This window comes from Pholis gunnellus (genome assembly GCF_910591455.1).
Source record: "Pholis gunnellus genome assembly, chromosome: 17".
Classification (NCBI taxonomy): domain Eukaryota; kingdom Metazoa; phylum Chordata; class Actinopteri; order Perciformes; family Pholidae; genus Pholis; species Pholis gunnellus.
Genome location: NC_136544.1, coordinates 21,096,920 through 21,118,875, shown reverse-complemented (window position 1 = coordinate 21,118,875; position 21,956 = coordinate 21,096,920). Strand labels below are relative to the sequence as shown.

The 21,956-nt window shown below is 42.7% G+C and overlaps 2 protein-coding genes across 2 annotated transcripts in view; both read right to left on the bottom strand.

The window, feature by feature from the left end:
* Positions 1–41: 41 nt before the first annotated feature.
* LOC306709876 (ras-related protein Rab-35) lies at positions 42–7,864 on the bottom strand. The gene is made up of 7 exons (XM_079178187.1): positions 7,747–7,864; positions 5,223–5,959; positions 4,316–4,366; positions 3,181–3,304; positions 2,982–3,106; positions 1,955–2,079; positions 42–1,488 (listed from the first exon to the last, which is right to left on the bottom strand). The coding sequence occupies exons 2-7, from the start codon at positions 5,275–5,277 to the stop codon at positions 1,339–1,341; spliced, it is 630 nt and encodes a 209-aa protein (XP_079034313.1). The 5' UTR covers positions 5,278–5,959; positions 7,747–7,864; the 3' UTR covers positions 42–1,338.
* A 2,811-nt stretch (positions 7,865–10,675) lies between these two features.
* LOC306709760 (xylosyltransferase 1-like) overlaps positions 10,676–21,956 on the bottom strand; it is a gene marked incomplete at its 5' end in the record, with an annotated part of 30,037 nt that continues 18,756 nt past the window's right edge. Inside the window, 4 exons of the mRNA XM_079178031.1 lie at positions 10,676–14,873; positions 16,190–16,526; positions 17,048–17,243; positions 19,407–19,675. Of these exons, the coding sequence (XP_079034157.1) occupies positions 14,551–14,873; positions 16,190–16,526; positions 17,048–17,243; positions 19,407–19,675 (1,125 nt within the window). The 3' untranslated portion in view covers positions 10,676–14,550. The remainder of the gene's footprint in view (positions 14,874–16,189; positions 16,527–17,047; positions 17,244–19,406; positions 19,676–21,956) is intronic.

Sequence of the window (21,956 nt, the reverse complement as noted above, 5' to 3'; positions counted from 1 at the left end):
ACTGAACCTGAGAGGAGATATGAAGAAACATACTCTGGATTTATTGCTTTATTTGGATTTGGACACATTAGTGAGGCAACAGATTTATATTAAAAAACATACTAATGACCAGTATGGGTCCATGTCTCACACACACACACACACACACACACACACACACTGATTACTGGCCTCATTCTAACTGAAGACAGACAGACGACCTATTAATGCGTCACAGTTACACTCTTAGTAACATCTGCTACCAGTTCCCTTTCAGTGGTGAAATTCCTCCTTTACTGTATTAAGAAAAACGACTAAAACATCAGAGCGGTGGTTCACGAGTGCCGAGTTAAAGGACCGCAGAGCGTCGGGCTGTTTGAGCTCATTCACACTGGTTTTCATCGATCAATCAACTTCACAGACAGCAGCTGTGTTCTTTGTGTTAATACAAGGTTTAAATCAAAGTTAGTCGTTTACATCACGTCTGCTCCGACTTTGTGTCTTCTTTGAGGAAATGAAGTGCAGACTTCCCACACGTGCGTCTTCTTCTTCTTCTTCTGTGGTGGATTGTCTGAAGCCAGGTGTGATGTTTACAGACGTCACTGAAGGAAAGGTCACGAGGTTCCTCCTCTGGGGATGAAGAGGTTCCTCCTCTGGGGATGAAGAGGTTCCTCCTCTGGGGATGAAGAGGTTCCTCCTCTGGGGATGAAGAGGTTCCTCCTCTGGGGATGAAGAGGTTCACTACATTTCATGAACTACAAGACTTATTGTGCAAGAGGACGCAGAGGCTGGAGGGGTTCATCCTCTGGGGAGCATGAACGTCCTCACCACATTACAATAACGTGGAACTACAGGTGAAATGTCTTGACCCAGATGTTCTGGGGTTCTGGTGGCATCACCTTGGAAACTGACGCTTGCTGATGTTAGTGGTTAGTTAATAATTCATCATTCTTAGAACCTTACAGTAGATAGTTGACAGCTTAAAGCTCATGAACTCATTCAAATCAAGTGTCTGTAGACGAGCTGCAAACCTCATCTGTGCACCGATGAAACGCGTCAGCGAGGACACGAGGAACCGGTTTGGTAATCCGACCTCTGAACAGCGTGCTTTTTAAAATGTGATTGATCATAAATGAGCCGAAACGTCAGAAAACAGCAGAATGATCCTTTAACTCTTGAACCTCCAGGCTGCTTCACGCAGTCAGTGCTGACAGACCGAGTCCCTCTGCCTCCATTCACACCTGCAGCCTGCAGGAAATAATGAGCGGTGGTCTCCAACAGTCACACCTTGAACACTTGTCTCCTAACTAAGGCACCTCTCCTCGACCTGAATGCTTCTCGTGAGTCCGTTCCGGAGGCTCAGCAGCACTTCTTCCCTCTCTTCCTGCGGTCTCGGTCTCTCTGGGCGTTGATGTTCACCGTGTCCTTCTCCCGCTCTCGCTCCCGCTCCGCTCGGTTCTGGCTCTGCTTCTTGGCCCGGAGCACCATGTGAGTGAAGGCCATGAACATCTGAAGGAACAAGCAGAACAGTAAAGGTGTGATCCTCACAGCACCGGTGAAGAGTGAAATGCTCCTTTAAACACGCTGCAGACGGATAACAGATCAGGTTCAGATTCTAGTCTCCAGAGAGTCGTGAAAAATAAATGAATAATGAATAATGCTGCATCACTAAAAATACAGAAGAACAAATATGATAATAAATGAGGTTATTGTGTGAAACTAATAAAGAAACATTTCTCCCTCATCAGCTGAATATCTTTAGTGAGTGAAGCGAGTTATTGGAAACTAAACGATTTCTTTCAGTCTTTATTTGCTTTGTTTTGACTAAAATGACGTCTGTGTGTTTATTCTTCTGAAAATGAAGCGTTTTCACTCATATGAAAATAATCAGAAGAATAATTGCATCCCTGATATTCTGACTCTACAGAATAATAAACATGTGCATCAGTGAGTATGATATTAAAGTTAAAGTTACCTCTTCTACGTTAATGTTCTCTTTGGCGCTGGTCTCAAACACACGGACCCCCATCGACTCCCCAAAACGCACTGCATCCTGGGTATCCACCTGTTTCCTGGCCGGGTCGTCGTTTTTGTTTCCCACTGAGAGTGAAGAGAACAAACGATGCTTCTGTTAGATTTCTGCTCCTCCAGCTGCTGGTACGAGCTCCCTGTTATACTGCATCACATCACATGAAGACGAAGACCAACGAGCAGTTCACTGTCTACAAGTCTTCACCGTGTCGACCTCCACTAACAGTCACACCTTTATACTATGGTGTAACAGATATTCTTTCAGTAAAATAAACAGGCTTCATTTTGAATCTCACATGTTAGACGATTACAGAACACACAGGAAGTCCTTTGGCTTAAATCACTGCTAACACTGGAACGTACCATTAACACGAAGAACGACATTATGGAGCGTTCCAACTGCATCGTGTGTGTGAGAAAGGATGTTTACTAGATCAGAGACCTGAGCTCACTGGACCAACTCAACCGGCCCACAATGCATTGCGGCTCTTCAGGACGGTCTGCCGGTGGACAACGAAGCTTCCAGAAGGGCGCCGGGTTTTAAAGGCTAATTTTACATCGTTACAAACGGTGTAATTACAGATTACAGTAAACAAGAACGAGGCTGGACGGAGGGCTGGGAGGCGGAGTCAAAGGAGACACTAGTGTCCTTCTCTTAGGAGACACTAGTGTCCTTCTCTTAGGAGACACTAGTGTCCTTCTCTTAGGAGACATGGTTGAGGAAGATCACCAGACGATCCGGCTCATTTTATACTCACAAGTCAAACTTTTTATGCTTCATTTCCAATCTGAACAACTTTCACATGAATGAAGGGGGCGGGGCTAGTACAGTACCAGTATGGACTCAGCATGTACTACATACTACATTAATGAGACAACACTCCACTGTGCAGATAACATGAACATACGGTTTATATCATTATTATTATACATTAGAATCCTTCAGACGGACTGGAACCGGGTGGACTCACCCAGGATCTTGCAGACGTTGTCACAGTTCTGGGAGATTTCATTCAACCACCTCTTAACATTCACAAAGGACTCTGGATTGGTCACGTCGTAGACAATGATGACCCCGTGGGTGTTCCTGTAGTACCTGGACCAAAGGAGAGAGGAACCTGAATGACCTGAGTGAAACCCAGAACCAGCTGTTCGTGTGTGGATATTTACGTTGACGTGATGGTTCTGAACCGCTCCTGACCCGCCGTGTCCCAGATCTGCAGCTTGACCCGCTCTCCATCGATGTCTACCGTTCGGATCTTAAAGTCCACGCCGATGGTGGTGATGTAGCTGCCTGCAGGAGACCAGAGGACATCCAACAGCTGCATGAGCGACACCCTCAACTTCCTATCAGCACCATCAACGCTCAACTTTACTAAATGTATAAAGTAAACATTAAGATTATAACCCAAGCTATGCGTTATAAATTACACGAGCAACTTGTAGTTTAAGCTTCAGACCTACATGCTTCTCTATGCAGACACTGTTGACTTCCATTAAAACATGGAGATGTGAAACTCTGCAGATCTTAACAAAGACATCACTGAATAAAATGGGACCATCGCTGATCGATGCAGCGGCCACAATCTAACATGCTTATTAACACATTCACTTCAGTAACAGCATTCTGTGGGACGTAGCACATTAGCATCTATAATCAATCATATAGGATCAAATGATCTGGTATGTGTGGACGAGGAGCCAATTAAACTCATGATTATACTCATGACGGTGACTCGTACGATCCTTTCTGTCCTGCTTGGACATTAAAGTTCCTCCTCACTGACTCAGATCTTTGAATGCAATGATTGGGCCTCCTGCAGGGAGTCAGATTCAAACTCTCCTGACTCCAGATAACGCTGTCTATGACCAGCGTAAGATTGACTAATGGTTGAACCTTTATGAGAACTGTATTAACATAATTAACGCCCCAATAATACCATATAAGGCCTCACATGTTCTATGTAGAAGGCCCAGACATCCATAAAGGAAAGTCTACGTTGTTCCTCATGAAGAACCTCTCACAGCACGAGGATCCACGACGGCAACATGAGGGTCAAAGGATTTAAGATGTTCAAATAGAACGTTTTCTTCTTCAACCGCTCATTTAAATTAACGTTTAATGTTTGAGGACGTCTGCGTTCTGTATGTCCACCCTTCTCCCAAATGTCTGCACGTTGTCCAAACTGTCCGCTGAGGACATAAACGAGGAGACCTGATAAAAAGAGGAACCTCGTGTGCTTCACTGAGGGTTCGAGTCCACACACACGAGGCGTTCACTGTCGTTGGACATGCGGTAACTCACCAGAGAAGGAGCTGTCTGCGAAGCGGAGCAGAAGGCTGCTTTTCCCCACATCTGAGAGGGAAACACATCAGAGGGACAAGATCAGCACGTAACACAAGCAGGAAGCTAATGTGACCGAGGCCGTCACGCCTCCGTTCACTGAAAGAGAAGATAAGAGCGTCCCGGCCTGACTCACGGCCTCCTTCATGTTAGGTCATAAAACACAGGAGGGGCAGGAGAAGTGAAACTGGTAGAAATAAGGGGAAAGGTTGTGCGATTAAAACGAGACTACAATCCTGTGGAAACTTGTTCACAGGAGACTTGACAAACCAGTACGAAGCAGCAGCCGGCTGGGAAATATATCAGCTCATCTCACAAGATATGAACAACATGAAGCAACATCTGAACGATCGTCTCTGCAGGTAAAGAGGAAAACGCTTCACATTGCATTCAAACAGCACGACTCATCAATGTTGGTCATTTGTTCCACGTTACTTTGGAGTCCCAGAAGTGACTAACGGGCCTGATGAGTCAGAACATCAATAGATAACGTTAATAGAACATCAATGATTGAAATGGTTTGTTAAGACGAGGAACTGGAGCCAAACCATGAATCTAAATCTTTAATACGACAAACCACTCTGAAGAGTCGGAAGCTTCTTAAACCAACATGTGCTGCTGCAGTTTAAGGTTTGCTGCTTGGTGAGCAGTGAACCAGCCGGTGGCTTTAACTGGTCCTCACCGCTGTGCTTCACTTCTTCATTACAAAGTTCACCGAGTCAGAGAAGCTGCTGACTCTTTGATCTTCTTAAGAACGACAGAACTTTGTGACGCTCTGCTGTGACGTCTTGTTCACGTCACTCGTGGGACTCCAAACAACCTGCTTTGACTTCAGATTCATCTTAAAAGAGTAAAGAGATGCACTAACTGGAGTCTCCGATGATGAGCAGTTTAAAGAGATGGTTGTAGTCCTTCGCTGCCATCTGGAAGGCGTCTCACTGGATCTCCACGTAGACTCAGTTTCATAGGAGGAGGAGATGCTCCTGATCCCCCCACAGCGCTGCGCTTTCCTCCGCCTCCCGACGCTACGAGCTCAGTGCAGCACAACAGTTTGTCCAAAGATCTCCGAGCCAATAAGAGGACATTCCAGTAGAATTACTGCACTTCTGTAGTTTTTGTAGTTTTATCCAGTGAACCTTCAGACGCTCACGTCATCCTCACAGAGGAGCCACAGTGTTCTGCGTTCATGGTTCATGTGCTTCCACCTTAGTTCCAGTTCCACCCAATGACGCTCCAGCGGGGGGTTTCCAACTCGAGACGACTCATCGGTTTTTACATTCACAGTAGTGTCGGTGCAGCGTGGACGCTCCCTTCTCCCGCCCTCATTGAACGCAGCGTCTTCACAGATAAAGGCCACACGTGGTCGGGGGGGTTTGGCTCATTGTGGTTGTTCCTCTGACGATCATGAATTCAGTTATTGTCCCGAGCTTCTCCACCGCTCACTCATCACCTCCAACCCTTCAAAATAAAATAAAGAAGTGAGAAACAGAGACGTTCCTCTTTCCTCTGCTGAGGTTCCTTTAAGCTGGTCTCTGATCTCTCGTCACTTCCTCCGGTGTTTGGGCGACAACTCGATGAGATCTCACTTCAGCTTAACAAAAGGTGCTAAAAGAGAAAAGAAGAAGAAGTTAAAGAAAACACTTAAAATCAGACCGTTAACCACTGAGCAGAGGAACGAAATACATTTACAAGTACTGTACTTCAGTACAAAATCCCTTTATACTTTCACTACATCTCAGAGGTACATATTGTACTTTAGACTGTACTACATCTCAGAGGTACATATTGTACTTTAGACTGTACTACATCTCAGAGGTACATATTGTACTTTAGACTGTACTACATCTCAGAGGTACATATTGTACTTCTACTACACTTGTCTGACCGCGTTAAACTCTTTAGAAGCTTCTTGGATCAGATGTTAAATTCATCGTCACGTTTTTAGAGATACGAGGTTCTCACAGGACAGAGACAAACATGATGATCTTATAGAATAAGATGCATTGATGTAGATTAAACTAACCAACAAGATAGAAAGAACATGTAAACATCTACAGCAGTAAACTGTAAACCACTGACAGGGAGCAGTACTTTCTGTACAGTTTCATGATAATACTCACAAACTTTGACTTAAGTTTTTGAATGCAGGACTCGTAGCGGAGGAATTCATACTTGTGTCATTGTGATGATCAGTTCATGTGTGTGCTGTATGTCCTCCTGCTCCTTAAACAGCTGATCACTAAATATAACTTCCTCCTGCAGGCTGGCTGTGTGTCACTGCCTCCTCATGGCAGCAGGACGTTATGAGGAGCTCACGTTGGGACAGTTTTCCATGAAAACAGGAAGACCTGCAGGACCTTGATTATGATTTGTGTGCCAGCAATAATAAAGGCCTTGTTGAATACAATCCTGCATCGTGTTGAGTCTTGCATTATTCTTCATTCAATTCGGCTCAGTGTAAATCCCCCAAATCTGCACTTATTCAAGTACAGCTAATTATTGACTAAAAGTTTAAATCAATACAGAACTAAATATATAGATATGACGAATTGAAGGACACCTATTGTTTGAGACAAACATTTAAAATGAATTGAATACGGGGTGTTAGCGCTGACCGATGGACGAGCAGGTTTAACTCCACATATGTTGAAGGAAGAACACAAGACGACATCGACCAGCGGCTCTACAGGTCGACCAACAGAAAGACCAGCACAGACCAGACCAGCACAGCACCGCCGGTTTAACGGACGGTCGACACTAAACTGAAGTGAGACTAACGTTTAATCCGCCGGTAGTTGAGACTAACGGAGAGGTTTGTAGGCGACGCTGACCAACGACTCACATCGAGGGAACGATGCGCCAAACTTCCGGTTGAAATCTCTTATTTTTCGGATATCGGACGTAATGATGCCGTTCTAAGCCGGTTTGTTACTCTTACTGATATGTGAGTAACGAGTTACTTCACGTTCTTCAATTCGGCACCCTTTAAAAACACTGATGTGCTCTTATCTGGACGTTAAAACTATTTAAATTACCACCTACGTTTTGGCTACTGTGACGTTCCGTCGCTGGTTAACGTTGGTGTACTGCACGGGCGCGGTTTGAAAAAAGCGAAATAAGTAAAATATGATTTAACTTTAAGTTGATTTAAGTCAGCCGGAGCAGCAAGGATCCCACAACAAGCCATAACACTTGATATTCGTGTTTGACACGATGCGCATCGATGCTAGGAAGCTGAGGAACGTTTAAACTTCAGGTTTTCTCTCCGCAGTCTGGAGTCACGGGTCTCGGGCCTGTGACGCTGGCCTGCCGCAGTTCACCATGACGTCAGGAAAACTTCTCAGTCCTTCGGAGGAAACTTTGAACCAAACCTTTAAAACTATTTAACTTACTTGTGGTGCTTTAGTTGTACTCGGTGCTCCGTCCCCGGGTCTTGTTTACGTCGTTTGTAGATCACAGCTCCGGTCGGAATGTCTCACCGCCGACCACACCTGTCTGTCTGCAGCTGATGACCCAATCTCATCATCTGATGCTGCGTTCATGTCATGTGGGAAAATCCAATACTGCAATGTGACTACATTTTTTTTTTTTTTTTAAACCTCAATTCGGTCCATAAATAAAGAAGACAGAACAAAAGGTGTCACTGATCACACTGTATATATCGTGCATTTTATATTTAATATGTTGTACTGTTATTTGTATTCACCTGTACCATAATTACTGCTGTAGCAAAATGTCCCCTTGCGGGATTAATAAAGTATCTATCTATCAATAAAGTATCTATCCATCTATTAATGAAGTATCTATCCATGTATCAATATATCCCATGTTAAACACAGACTGCAATAATCAACTAAAGATCCAAACTACTCTCTAATTAAGTCTTTAGGTTCTTTCCACCAAAGAGTAAAACATTCACTCACATCACTGCTTCAGTTTGCATTAAAATATAGTTCTGAGTTGCTATTGTGAAAGATTTGTGTGAAATGAAACTGTCATTGAAGACACGCCTAAAGACTGATGTCGCAACCTCAGTTTCAACATCGCAACAGCACCGAAACCAGCGTCCAGCCACAGCCATCATGGAGTAATGTTTAAAAGTCCTGGTTTTATGCATGAATGACGTCAAGGCAACTATAAACTGAATGTTCTGATGTAACGATGATAATGACCAGCAGAGGGCAGCAGTGCTCTGAATCTGACCACTGATCAGTTCTCTCTCTAAAGCCCTCCATCACATTCAGTGATCTGTGACTATATGGGCTGTACTTCTTGTTTTTATTTCATTGATGTTCTACTTTATTCCCCAGATAGAGAAAAACTCATTACACTAAATACTGCAGAGGTAGAAACTCTACTTTTGAATTTGGCAAATAATCATATTTGTTTCAAAGCAGTTTTGGCAGCGATCCATCAGACTAAGATGTACTGACGCAGAGCTTAATACATGGGAACAATATCAAATATGATACACGAGCAGCAGCGCGTCAACAGTAAACCTTAAAGTAAATAAAATCACAGCAAAAATAAATGAATAAAAGTCACATTTGTTTCTGTATAATCTATGTTATCTATCTAATCTGTTCATTCAGAATGCACCATGTTCCTTGTGTCCATGTTTTCAGTGTTAAACTAAAGACTTATTTAGTTTTTTGTACAGTTTAAATGTCTGAATCTTACTGAATGTGTTTTCCTTTGAAGACCTTTTATTGCTTCATAAAGAACATCATGTGACTGGCCTCATGTCTCGTCTCCATCGTAGATTATAACAAATAAAATCTGCCCAATGCTAATAATTAAAAGAATGTAGAGCCGTGGTGCTACGAGCTGTGCCTGACCTCACCTCCTGTGATTCTAATGAGATTCATGAATCATTATTCAGATTCAATATAATTACTACACAGTCGATCTCCTTTTGAACCCTTGTCACCCAAAACGAGCTCAGAACATGAAACCTTCTGTACGTTCACACCAGGACATGTTGGAGTGAATCCTTGATAAAGTCATTATTAGGTCCTCTGTTTATTGTAGGAGTCGGTCACATGCTGCTCTGCTTCCTCACATGATGATCAGCTGTGTCCCTCCGGCTGTATTGATGATTCCATCACGCAGGCTGCTCTGCTCTGCAGATGTGAAGCGTTTAATGAGGAAGATTTCAGGTTCAAGCTCAGCAGGAAAGAGTCCAGAAATGTAAAGAAAATACATAAAGAGTGTGATGTTCTGTATTCATCATCATCGTCAATGAATCCCATGAAGACCAAAAGCAACAATGTTGGTGAATCTCTCAATACTTCATGACCGCAGGCTCCAGAGACCTCAGAACAACATGGAGAGAGGGACTTTGTTTGGGACTATTTTCAGCGGCGGATTAATCCACATTTGGTGTTTTAGTGAGTTTGTATGAGGGATGAGGATAAACTATATGGTGTTGGTGGTGATGAAGGAGAGTGAAGCTCTTTGATGAGTTTGGTGCGAGCTCAGCAGACTCTGATTCACTCTTTGTTGCTTTTGCTCTTTTTTTGGTGAGAATTGGAAAATCCTGGAATGTCATCAGAAATATAATATTGTTCAGAAAACCTTTGAGCTGAATCGAAGCTGCATCTCTTCTAACGGCGTCTGCATGCTGCTTCAACATGACGGTGTTCGTACTGAAGCGCTCTCTACTTTTTAATAAAGTTCGTCTCTCGTCAGCTCCGAACAGTTTCTGCCTGAATTTAGATTTTCTGGCTCAATGATCGCAGCAACTTCAAAACAGCTTTTAAAAAACCTTTGATGATTTCACTGCAGCCGTATTATTATAACATGTAACATCTAAATACCTCCAAAAAATCCTACAAACTGTAAGTTGCTTGCAGAAAAAAAGTATTCAAAGCTAAAGTAGCTGATGTGTATATATACATATATATATATATATATATATATATATCTTAAAGGTCTTTCTCAAAATAAAGTATTAATACAAATATATTTAGAGTATCTAAAGTAGAAGTACTTGTACATTACTGGATTATTTTTACTGATGCCTCAATGCATGAGAATAAATATCCTGTTGGAGGTATAATTAACTTTCATTTTTCTGTTTTATTGCATCTTATTTTATAGGAAAAGTAAATCTTTCTGTCTAATAATGACGTGAAGCAAAAAGTTCAACATGAGCCGCTGAAAAGGAGTCCAAGTATAAAGCAGCTCAAAATGAAGGAAACACCTTAATGTACTTTTCCACAGTTTCTCAGGAACTTTATTGGCGGTCCCTGAACGCCTCACAGCACCTGCTCACACATGAGTGAAATAAAGTGGACGACAGCACGACATCACGGGAGATTCAGTTTTATTTTCAAAAATTGTACTTCAAAACCGCTAAAGTCATTAATAAGGCATTCACAACAATTCTTTTTTTTTGTGGTTATTGGACATTTAAAACAGTTTCTGATGGTTTCAGAGAGGATTTCCTAAAACAGAAGTACAGCTAAGGCACAGCACTACTCCCACAGAGAGAGAGAATGACAGACAGACATACATAAATAAGAACAGGTTGGTACTGGATATGAAAGGACAAACCTCTCAGCTGGAACTGTCCTCCAGATGAAGACTTTATCTACATTGTCACGTCAGCAAAATCTCTAAAAAGCTGCTTTAAAATCATCACATCTGAGTCCAAAGAGCCGAACTTTGTCTTTTACTTCAAAGCAAATGAGAACGATTTCCTTTAAAAAACCAAACGTGTATCGACTCGTATAAAAATAATCCCTCATCATCATCATCACGTGATGAAGGTTCAGTCAAACTGAACACCGGTTTCACATCGACTCTCAAATGAAAAGTACAAAAGGTTCCGAACGTTCAACTCAATTTAAAACAGAAATAAAAACTCATTCTCTAAACTTTAAACCGAATGATTGTTGGATTAAATCGTAACTATATTACGTTACATTTCTGTCCCTCGTCAGTTCAACCGTTTGATTTCAACAAAATGAATTAATTTACATTGTTTGAATTACAGCAAAGAAACCAAAGAAAGAGTTTAATTCTTCTTAAAAGCTGATGTACACATGAAAATAAGAGCTGGCCGTATTTCATCACAGCATTTAGTTCATAATGCAAAAAGAGCTATTTGAGGCTCACTGTTTCATAGATTTATTGATATTTTATTTGAGTTTGGACATGAAATCAAACGGTTGAACCTCTCGTGTTCGCTTTAATCTAGATGTCGTGGCACTAAAGTACTGACGCTCTCTGCAGAGAATGGCTCTACGGGGTTAAACCCACCGACACTGTGCTCATCCACAACTCCAACATCTGCAACATGCGTCCGTTATTTCAAATAATAAGTTATATATATATATATATATATATACTATATATATATATATATAGACTCCTTCTCTAGAATAAATGTGACGCACCCTTCACCTCCTCTAAGTGCTGACTCGTGGCTCTCCAGTTTGGTCCCAATTATATCCTCACATGGCAACGACACACTGGAATCATTTGATTAAATATATTTTATAGTAACGGACAATAGAAGTGAAGATGAACTGAACCAGCCTGGCTCCAGAGCGGACGGATGTACCAGCACCTCTGGATCATGAGCACGCTGCTGCTACACTAACGTGTTGGTACGGATCAGGGTTCAGGTTTTTCCTCGAGGTCGTTCAGGACCTTAGAGCTGCTTTTAGGAAGTTACCTTTGGATGGAGCGAGGCTAGCTGTTTCCTGTCTTTGTGCTAAGCTAACTGTCTGTAACTGTTTTCATACAAACATGTGTAGTAATCTGAATATTTAACTTTCTGAAACACAGCGAATCAATAATGTTGCTTTGGGGACTTTTACTTTTAGCACGTTAAGCTAAAATTAAACCATATTTAATGTTGGAAGCTGTTGATCTGAGTCCAGCTCTGTGTGAATCAACGTCTCATGAACACATCAGCGGTTGTTGTTGTTTACATGAGTCTGTAGCGTCATAAAGCGCACCGTGTGACCTTCATCCTCAGACCGGCTCTGATTATGGGATGTGTTGGCACGACGTCCGTCACTGAGCAGCATGAGTGTAAAGGAGCCTCGTCTCCTCACCGGCTACGTCCAAACTCAACCCACAGCAAAGTGATGTCATGTATGCAAATCACATTATTATTATTGTTATTGTCGACAGTTTGAAACATTTAGACATTTGTATTCCTGAAGTCTGTTGCTCAGCGTCACAGGAGATTCATTTACAGCTCATTTAAGAAAGAATCAACTTATTTGCTGTTTTTAAACTTCTTAAATACAAAGATTTGCTGTTTTATTTGGTTTCATGTGATAAATTAAACCTTTTGCGTCTCATTGGTGCTCAGACACAAACTGTACTTTATAGATTTGAACGGACTAACTTGTGCTCTGCTGACGGACTTTTGATTTTATATTTGACATCTTGCAGGTTAAACAATTAATAAAAAAACAATTAAAGAGACCAATCGATGAACAATATGGTAACGGTTACTGACAGACCCACACGTGTTGAAACATCCAAAAATAAAGACGTCGGCTCTGCGGCTGTGATGAGCAGCGAGGAGACGAGGCCGTAAAAAACCAAACGGACACAAACACTTGAACGCCTTTTAGAAACAAAGGCAGACAACAAATATCAGCAGATCAACTGTTAGTCACTGACTAAGAGAAGAAGATGTTTTATAGAAACGTCTCCGTTGCTTTGACACAGACTCACATGTTTCTACAGCAAAGAGCAGAAACACGCAGTAAAGTGAAGCGGCTCAGTCTGACGCACTCACACACACAAAGGAAACTAACAGCTGAACACAGAGCCGCTCGGTGTCAGAGGAGCAAACCAGCAACGTAACCGAGTACTTTTACTCAAGTATTGTAAAGTACTCTGGTGACAAATGGACTTCTATATTACTGGCTACTTCTCATACTTTACATAGAAATACAGCAGCAGATTATAAAATATGACTCATTTTTATAGACTCCAACATTATATAAAGTAGTTTAAATGATCATTAACATGCTGTTTCCACCAATAATAAACTAATATTATAATAATATCAAGACTCACTAAAGAGGGCCATTCTACTAAATGAGTACTTTACTTCAACTTAATGTAACATTTTGAACTTGTGATGTTTTGTTCATGTTGTTGTTGTGCCGCTGCTGTCTGCAGCTCAACGGTTCAAACAGAAATGTGAACGGTGGTCTCAGCTTTGCACGTTTTAAAGATCCGACGAGAGACCGACTTAAAGAAAAATATATTTTACGCACAAATCAGCAATTTGAGGGAACAACATCCCCCCCGACACCGACCGGGCTCTGTTTGAGCGTCTGTAGTTACTAATGACTTCTTTTAGGCTCATCGTGTCTGGATCACAGCTCTCATTATCTCCAGGCCTGTTAGATTTAAATACGTTATCTCAGCCACTCAATTATCGGCTGCTGTGTTCGTGTTGTAGTTCGTTCCTCTCAGCCGTCACAAACACTTCTAATCTGGACGTTTAGTATACAGTAATACTTCTATCTTCAAGAAATACTTTTTGAGGAATTTCTTTTGAAAGCAAAAAAAAAAGAGAGAACAGCTGTTTATCAGCTGCTATAGTTACTAAAACCATTTTACTGTTGACTTCTAATTAAAAACATAAAGCCTGAATCATAGAACACTGTCAGAGTTTGTTTCCTAGCTCGGGATAACAGTCTGAAATAAAATACATCGGATGACTTTTAAAAACATAATTTATCAACTTTATAAACTATATAAACTATATATAAAGCCTCGATCAAAGGATGAGCAACCACGTGCTTTACAGCGTTCAGCATGTAAAACACACACCTCCATACCTTAACGTAGGACACACTCACAACAAGAGGTACAGAGTGCTTCTGACACACACACACACACACACACACACACACACACACACACACACACACACACACACACACACACACACACACACACACACACACACACACACACACACACACACACACACACACACACACACACACACCAGTGAGAGCAGCCGGACTGAGGTGTTTTTGCTCAGCGTTTGAGTTTGTTCTTCGTCTCGTCTCTGCCTCCAAAGTCTGATTCATCCTTCTACTCTGACGTTTGCACAAACTTTAAATAAATAAATATGAGACAGCAGCGGGACATCGGCCCCGTGCCTTCCTTCATGTGTTCCTCTTGTCCCTCCCTCGGTCCGCCTGCTACCTGATCCGTCCGTCCGTTCTGGGCGGGGTCAGTTCAGACTTGGTGTCGGGGCTGGCGGAGCTCCAGACGGTGTGACGGCAGCGCTGCATGACGGGACAGACGCTGGGCCCCATCGAGCAGACGTCCGCGGCCGACCAGTGGCCCTCCAGCAGCCGGTCCAGCCAGCGGCGCAGCGGCGCCCCCGTCAGGCCGGCGTTGGCCTCGGCCTCCTCCACGGCGCCCAGGCTCACCGGCAGCCGCAGCACCGGGTTCAGGCCGTGGAAGCTCTGCTCCATGTAGGAGTTTCTGGGCGGGCCGGCGTGCAACCGCAGAGCCTCCTCTGGATCCCCGGACCGGAGGGGAGGAGGAGGAGAAGGAGGAGGAGGGAGGTGGGGAGAGGAAAGAAGAATGGTGAAAAAGGAGGATCCACCACTTTTCAGCCATTGACTAAATAAATGCCTTTGCATAACCTTTGAGTCCGGGTTCATGTTAAGCATCCAATAAGCCCGTCTAGCCCCAGCACCACGTGGAACCTCACAACCCGGACACACAGACGTCTCAGTGCAAACCTCAGGCTCAACATTTATTCTGCTGCTGCATAATAAAAGTAATAAATATAAGTTAAAAACATAATTCCCTTCGGGTTTCCTTGTGACGGAGTCATGGAGGAACAACATGGAGCGATCCATAATAACATGCTGCTGCTCTGAAGGTATTCCCAGAATCCTCAAATATTATTTTGTATTAAGATATTAAGATAAGATTTCTGTTCATTATGAAAATAGAGTTATTTTGTGTGTTTTCCTGCAGGTGGTATCAGAGGTGAACATCAGGCTCCTGTTGCAGACGCGTGAACACAATGTCACAAACAAACACTCCGATGAGATCACGGCACACACCACCTTCACTTTGTATCACCAGCCAATAAAACCTCACCGTCTATTCATGTAGCAGCTTTACTCAGAGCTCTGCAGCGATCAACGGTCAGACAAGTCAGACAGCAGAGGCTCTGACAGAGGTGACCCTGTGTGTGTGTGTGTGTGTGTGTGTGTGTGTGTGTGTATACACACTGACACTATAAATATATGTATGCATGGTGATGACAGCTGTGAAAGGAGGGCCTCTGCTATGTGTGTGTGTGTGTGTGTGTGTGTGATATTGCATGTCAATAGCAGTATTAGATCTATTGTATGCATAGAGTGACTTCTCTTGAATATGATTAAACACGTGTTTCCATGAGTTTCTGCAGGTTGAGACTCATTACTGACCATAAACTAAACATTAGTAATATGGAAGCATATATATATTATATATTATAATATTTACATCTCACTCCACAAACGATGCGGGTTTTTTTTTTGACTATTTTTGATTTACTCTACCATGACTTATTGTTTTTCGTACTATGATATGATTTTATTAATTACGTTTTATTAAAATACCGACTTTTTTTCATAACTTCATGACATTTTCAAAATACTTTGATGTTTACCTGAAACTTCATTCAACATCCTATACTAGACTCTGACCTTCAACACACTACACTGTGATTTAAGGACGTTTTACACATGATATACTCTGACTTTTTAACATTAATATTCTTAATTCCATGTTAAATGTTAAATCTTCCTGTGTGCTGGCGTTCGGGTCGCTCACCTTGCGCTACAGGCTGTTGTCGGTGGAACTCGAGCGGAGCCACGATGAAGGTGGTCTGACCCAGCGGGTTCCAGTGGTGCAGCACCCTCAGCGTCCACAGCCCGGGCCTCAGCGGCGGGCTGAGCGGGGGCCGATAGTGGGTGACCTCGGCGGAGGCGTCCACCAGGATGTCGTAGGTGGCGGCGATGACGTTGGTGGGGTCGATCCACACCACGGTGGCCGTCAGGTTGCTCTGGCTTCGGCTCCAGCGCTGTACGGCCACCGGCTCGTCCACGGGCCCCAGCAGACCCCCCCAGTTCCTGAAGAGACGCTCCTTTGGATCCCAGTCCGCCCCAACCTGAAGACCAGAGAGAGAGTCAGGACGCCTCTGTTGGGACTGATTGTCAGAATGCAGCTTCGGGTAATCTAGCAATGGTTGATTAGGCTCCAGTTAGATTTGTGCGTTTTTGTAGCCTAATATAGCCGAACTCACCCTCAAATCCTGCAACAAAGCTCACAAAGCCAACAGTCCCAGTTCATACGTAAGACTAGAGGCTCTTCAAATCCTCCTAGACTTGGTGCAGGATCCTTCTTTTTAAGGCTTCCCCCGTCACTTCACGTGCTTGCATTGTGGTTATCATTCCTGTTATTTTATATTTGATTGGCATGTTGTGTTTTTGGAATGTTTTATGTGTAGTTTAGTTGTGAAGCATTGTATCACAAATGTTCTGTTATGAATGATGATATTTGCCTTTATAGGTTTGTTTTATACCAAACAATGGAAACAATGGATATGTTTAATATACATTCATGGTAATGGTCTGAAACTACTTCTCATAATAGTTGATATGAATACATTAGTGTGTGTGTGGGTCTGACCTGGACGTGTTGCAGCCTGTTGGAGGGGTGGGCGGGGCTGGCCAGGCTGAAGTGGTCTTTGGGCGTCACCCAGGTCTCCAGGCTCTCCGATTGGGTGGAAGCTTGGTTAGTAGCAACATGACTCACGAGGTAGCCCTGGAACTGGTCTGAGAGGAAGTAAAGGTGGACCGACACCGGGTGGTTCACGGCCACGAACCTGAGAGACAAATAGAAAATGTACTGAGACACGTCTGTAATAAAGTCACAATGCATCGTTCCTTCTCTTTTCATCTACACACCGTTAATATTATTGCTAACTTGATAAACTTCACCATGACTTTATCCAACGCACTATACTATGACTTTATTTCATGCTATACTATGTGTAAGATCCATTTCTTATTCTTAACAGTTTTTTGTATTTTATGTTTATTGCAAAAGTGTGCGTGTTGAGCCCTTTAGAATGTTTACCATGTAACAGAGTTAAGGTCATTGGTGATGTTGTTAAATGTGTGTTTTGCCCTCTGAAGATAAAGGCTCCTCTACTCCGTCCTGCTCTGGGATCTTTGTTGGTCGACTCCTTTAAGCAGGTTTCAGTGCTCGTTAGGCTTTGATGCAGCAGGATGTGTTAAAGACTTTAGTTATAGCCAGCAGAAGGTCACTGTTCTGATATTACAGTTATTGCACAAGGATTTTGTTTATTTTTTGTTTACGAGCTACGAGCCTCATCATTGGACAGCTGACAGGAAACGTTTAGCCTGAGAGCACATGGTGGTCTACGCCAGTCCGAACCCTAAGTGTCATCCAAAATACGCAAGGAAATAAACTAGATGTTGACGGAACCGTGTTTCAAATGTGTCCATATTAGGTGTGTATGTGGTCTGAGATGTTGCTCAACTGAAATCACAGGTTGAAGGAACAGACGAGTCCTGTTTAACCCCCCCCCCCCCCCCAACACACACACCACCCATAATGATGCCCCCACCCAGTTTAGTCACCAATCCCCACCCGAACTCCAAGCACAAGTACCTCCTTGTACCTACTGTGGTCAACCCCCCCCTCCAGACACACACACACACACACACACACACACACTGCTGGAAAAATCCAGTCTGAGCAGACACTGTAGCCTGATTGTACCCCAGGACAAGCTGGCGTTATCTGGATATTTAATTTGGACTCTTAAACACACACAGACACGAGTGGAAAGACTCATTTCATCTGCCGGTCCTCCTCCTCCTCCCATCACCCAGTGATTGTGCAGTTTCTCTCTCAGCCTAAATCTACGAACCACAACGACTAAATGACTTACACGAAGCACCCGAACACACTCACGACGGGCGGGACGGTGCATAAGGTTGATACAGACTTTTAACAGAAACAATTCTAGAAAAGACTTTTCTTCTCACACCTGTAGTTTGCTTCATTTGGTCCAAACCAAGTTAAAAAAAATCCTCCATTGTGAGTTCTGGTGCCTTTCCTGTTCACACCGACTCACTGCAAACAAACCTGCAAATATAAAGTCCCACGGACAGACGGGTAACTCACCGATTGGACAGTTTTGGTGACGGTCATCATCAACATGGGATGATTTGCATAAATATACACACAGCTTTTACATTTCACATGAAATGTTGTTTTCTTGACACTTCACAATCAGTAACAGTACATTAACTTTGTTCTAATGTCAAATATCTATCATCACTAAATCTTTGCTTTCACATATCAAACAAACTGCACCAGAAATCACTTGGAGCCGAACCAACGGTCCAGTTAATTGGTCCGCAACAAAGTTTGAGTGACAGTTGGTAAACCAACCAAAACAATCCAAACACACGAGAGTTTGTTTGAAGTAAATCAAACCGGTTCAGCGTAATGTCTCCGACGACCATTGTGGGGCCACATTGGAAGAGTCAACTTATTTTAGAATTGAGACGACATATAAACCAAAGATCCAAAGCGTCTCATGCACGTGTGTAAACTGAAATAAACGTGTGCACCCTATACACAATCTCCTGGAACGTCCCGCGAACCCCCGAAACTCATTGAGAACCCCTTGAATGCCTCCAAGCATCTCTTCATTCCTGAAGAACCTCTTGAACCATCATGAAGAACTCTTGCAGACAGTCTCCAAACTCCTGGAGCCCCTTAAACATCACTAGAGCTCCTTCACAAACCCCTGGAACCACATTGAGAACCCCCTTAATCTCTTAAATACTGCTTCTAAGACCTTTAAGACTCCGTAAAGATCTTCTGGAACCCCCTCAAGAACCACCTGGTGCCACGGATCTACTGGGAGAACTGGACATAGTACGGTACATAACCTGACTCTGCCACACCACGTCCAGCTCTGAACAAATCCACATCTGGATGTTTTTACCTGCAGCTGTTGTCATTGGGATGGCCCTGCAGCGAGCTGGCGGCGCGCGACAGTCCCATCCGGGCGAAGGCGTGGTGGTGGCTGAGCGTGGAGTCCGATAGGCTGGCGACGCCGTCCGTCTCCTGCTCGTAGATGTTTTCCCAGTAGGCGTGGAAGCCCGGGGTGGCCGAGGCGTACGATCCAAACAGGTAGGAGTCCAGCTGGTTGATGATCTCCTGGCTGACGCTGGCCTCAAACTTCCTGGCAAAGAAGGTGGGTCTGGACGCTTGCTGTGGTCAGAAAAACAGAGAGAAGAGGAAGAGTGGTTATAGCGAGACCAACTTTGACTTTCAATAAAGAAATTAAATAAAGACATATATTAAAACAAGCAGAAGTAAATGCATAACCCGCAAAAGGAAAAGTTATTAAATCAAGAAACAATTTAAAAAAAAGAAGACGAACAGGTTCAAATCACTCCATTTGTTGGAATGAGAAATAAAACTCCTGCTACACATTAACATGAGCGGCAACACTGGCAGCATTGATCTGTGTTGTGGTGGAACACGTTTCTGTTTTTCCAGCTGTAAAACCACTGAGACACGATTTATACAAAACAAATAGTAAACATGCAAAGTAAGTCTCCTGCATCCACTTATGCCAGTTTGAAAGTTTCACTTCAAAATCTGAATTATAAACAGTGTTTACAGGTCAGCAAGATCCAACCGTTTGCTTCAGTGCGACTACATGAGCTGATTGGACTCAGCAAAGGTCGTCACGCACACTTCTCTGGACTGGAAGACAAACTCAACATCCAACTTCTCCGTCACTGTGGGAACTAAACGGATGTTTGAATTCTTCTTCATTTGTTATTTTAAATGTCAATAATGTGGGCTGTCCTCCAACTAATACATTCTTAGACGACTAATCGATTTAATCAACTGATCTGCAAAACTGAGCTTCTCCACAAAACAAATCTTGGAAATAAGTTGGATTGCAAAAGCATTAAAGAAATCTGAATTGACTAAGACCAACACTTTAGTTGACTAATAGCCTGAGAGCGGTAGCCCCGTAAATAATCTCTGCTAGAATAGTTGTGATTGAAGAAAGGCATCTATAGAACAACGGACACACCCGTCTTTAAACGGTAGCGGCATTAACTTGAACTCAAAGACACAGATGGAAAAAGACTAAATATATCTGAGAACCTTGGAAAACCGAGTCAAATCACAGACACACACTTTGTCACGCGGCCCAGTCCGGAGAGAGGACGGGCGTGGTCTATGACGTCATCAGGAGGGTGTGACCTCATCAGACCGGCTCCCGGTGGGCCCGGCTGAAACCAGGAAACCCCAAAAACCTAAAGAGAGCCGTGCGGACCGGACTGCCTGGTCGGCAGTTCTATCCGTGAGGTTATTCTGGGGCTGCTAACGATCTGTGTCCTTACACGGCTAAAGACAACAGTGGAAACCACTAGTTACAGGCTCAGGAGGGATTTACGTTTCCTTCATCAGAACATTATATAAAAGTGCTTTTACTGTTTGTTCTGTGCTCTCCGGCCAACATGACTCTCTGAGCTGTTCAGCTTTATTTAATCAGATTAAACAGTTTAACTTGCTGCTGTTTCATCTTTTAGTTTATTTTCTTATTTACACGAGAGCTATAGCAACTATTTTCATTATCGATTCATCTTTCAAACTATTTAGTTTATAGACTTTCTTTGTGTAATGAAATTGTCCAAAACACAATTATTTATTATATTTATTATCATGTGTTTGACGGATGAGGTTTTAAAAGTAATAAAATAATATTAGCTCTGTAACTACTGCAACAATTATTTTCATGATTGATTAATCTGCTGATTATTATCAATAAAATGTCAGAAGATAGTTCCTGAAGCTCAAGTTGACAAATTCAAACTTTACTTTTATAGATATTTACACTTCAGAAGCTGCAACCAGTGAATCTTTGTCAGCTTCTGAATTTAAAAATGATTTAAAACAATTCATTGACTATCACAGTTACTGATTCATTTTCTGTTGATCGATTAATTGAGTATTTCAGGTCTAAACAATGTACACTCTGCAAATAATGCTTGTTTTCATTTTCAATTAATGTTAATAATCTTTTCTAATCTATAACATGTTGTGCAGCTGTAGGAAGCATGTCCTCATGTCCCAGTGCTCCATGTGACCTCATATAACCCCAAAACATCCAGTTTACAAAAACATAAAAAAGAGCAAAGCAACAAATTCTCACATGAGAGGAGCTGAAACTGGGAAATTTAAACTAATTTATACATAAATTCTTGTTGACCGACCAGCAGCGGACAAACACATTGCACAAAAACTAAAGTCTTCATATTTTAAAATCGGGTCTCCAGTTCAAGAGACTGGTGTCTCCCAGGTTAACTGATGTAAATGAAGTGTGTATTGTACTCTACTGTACATGTGTTCCATCCTGACCCTCGCTTTCAGGACTCCGATCCGTCTTTCTAGCCGGCGAACCCCGGCATTACGATAATGACAACCTTACAAACCGCAGCGGCAACTAGCTACAAAACTCTAAAAATAC

Bases quoted from the DNA above. Each gene is read 5' to 3' on its own strand.
- LOC306709876 (XM_079178187.1), bottom strand. From the start codon at position 5,277: ATGGCAGCGAAGGACTACAACCATCTCTTTAAACTGCTCATCATCGGA. The intron at 4,367-5,222 runs GTTAGTGCATCT...TTTCCCTCTCAG, and splicing joins GCTCATCATCGGAGACTCCA to ATGTGGGGAAAAGCAGCCTT. The intron at 1,489-1,954 runs GTAACTTTAACT...TTGTTCCTTCAG, and splicing joins AGAACATTAACGTAGAAGAG to ATGTTCATGGCCTTCACTCA.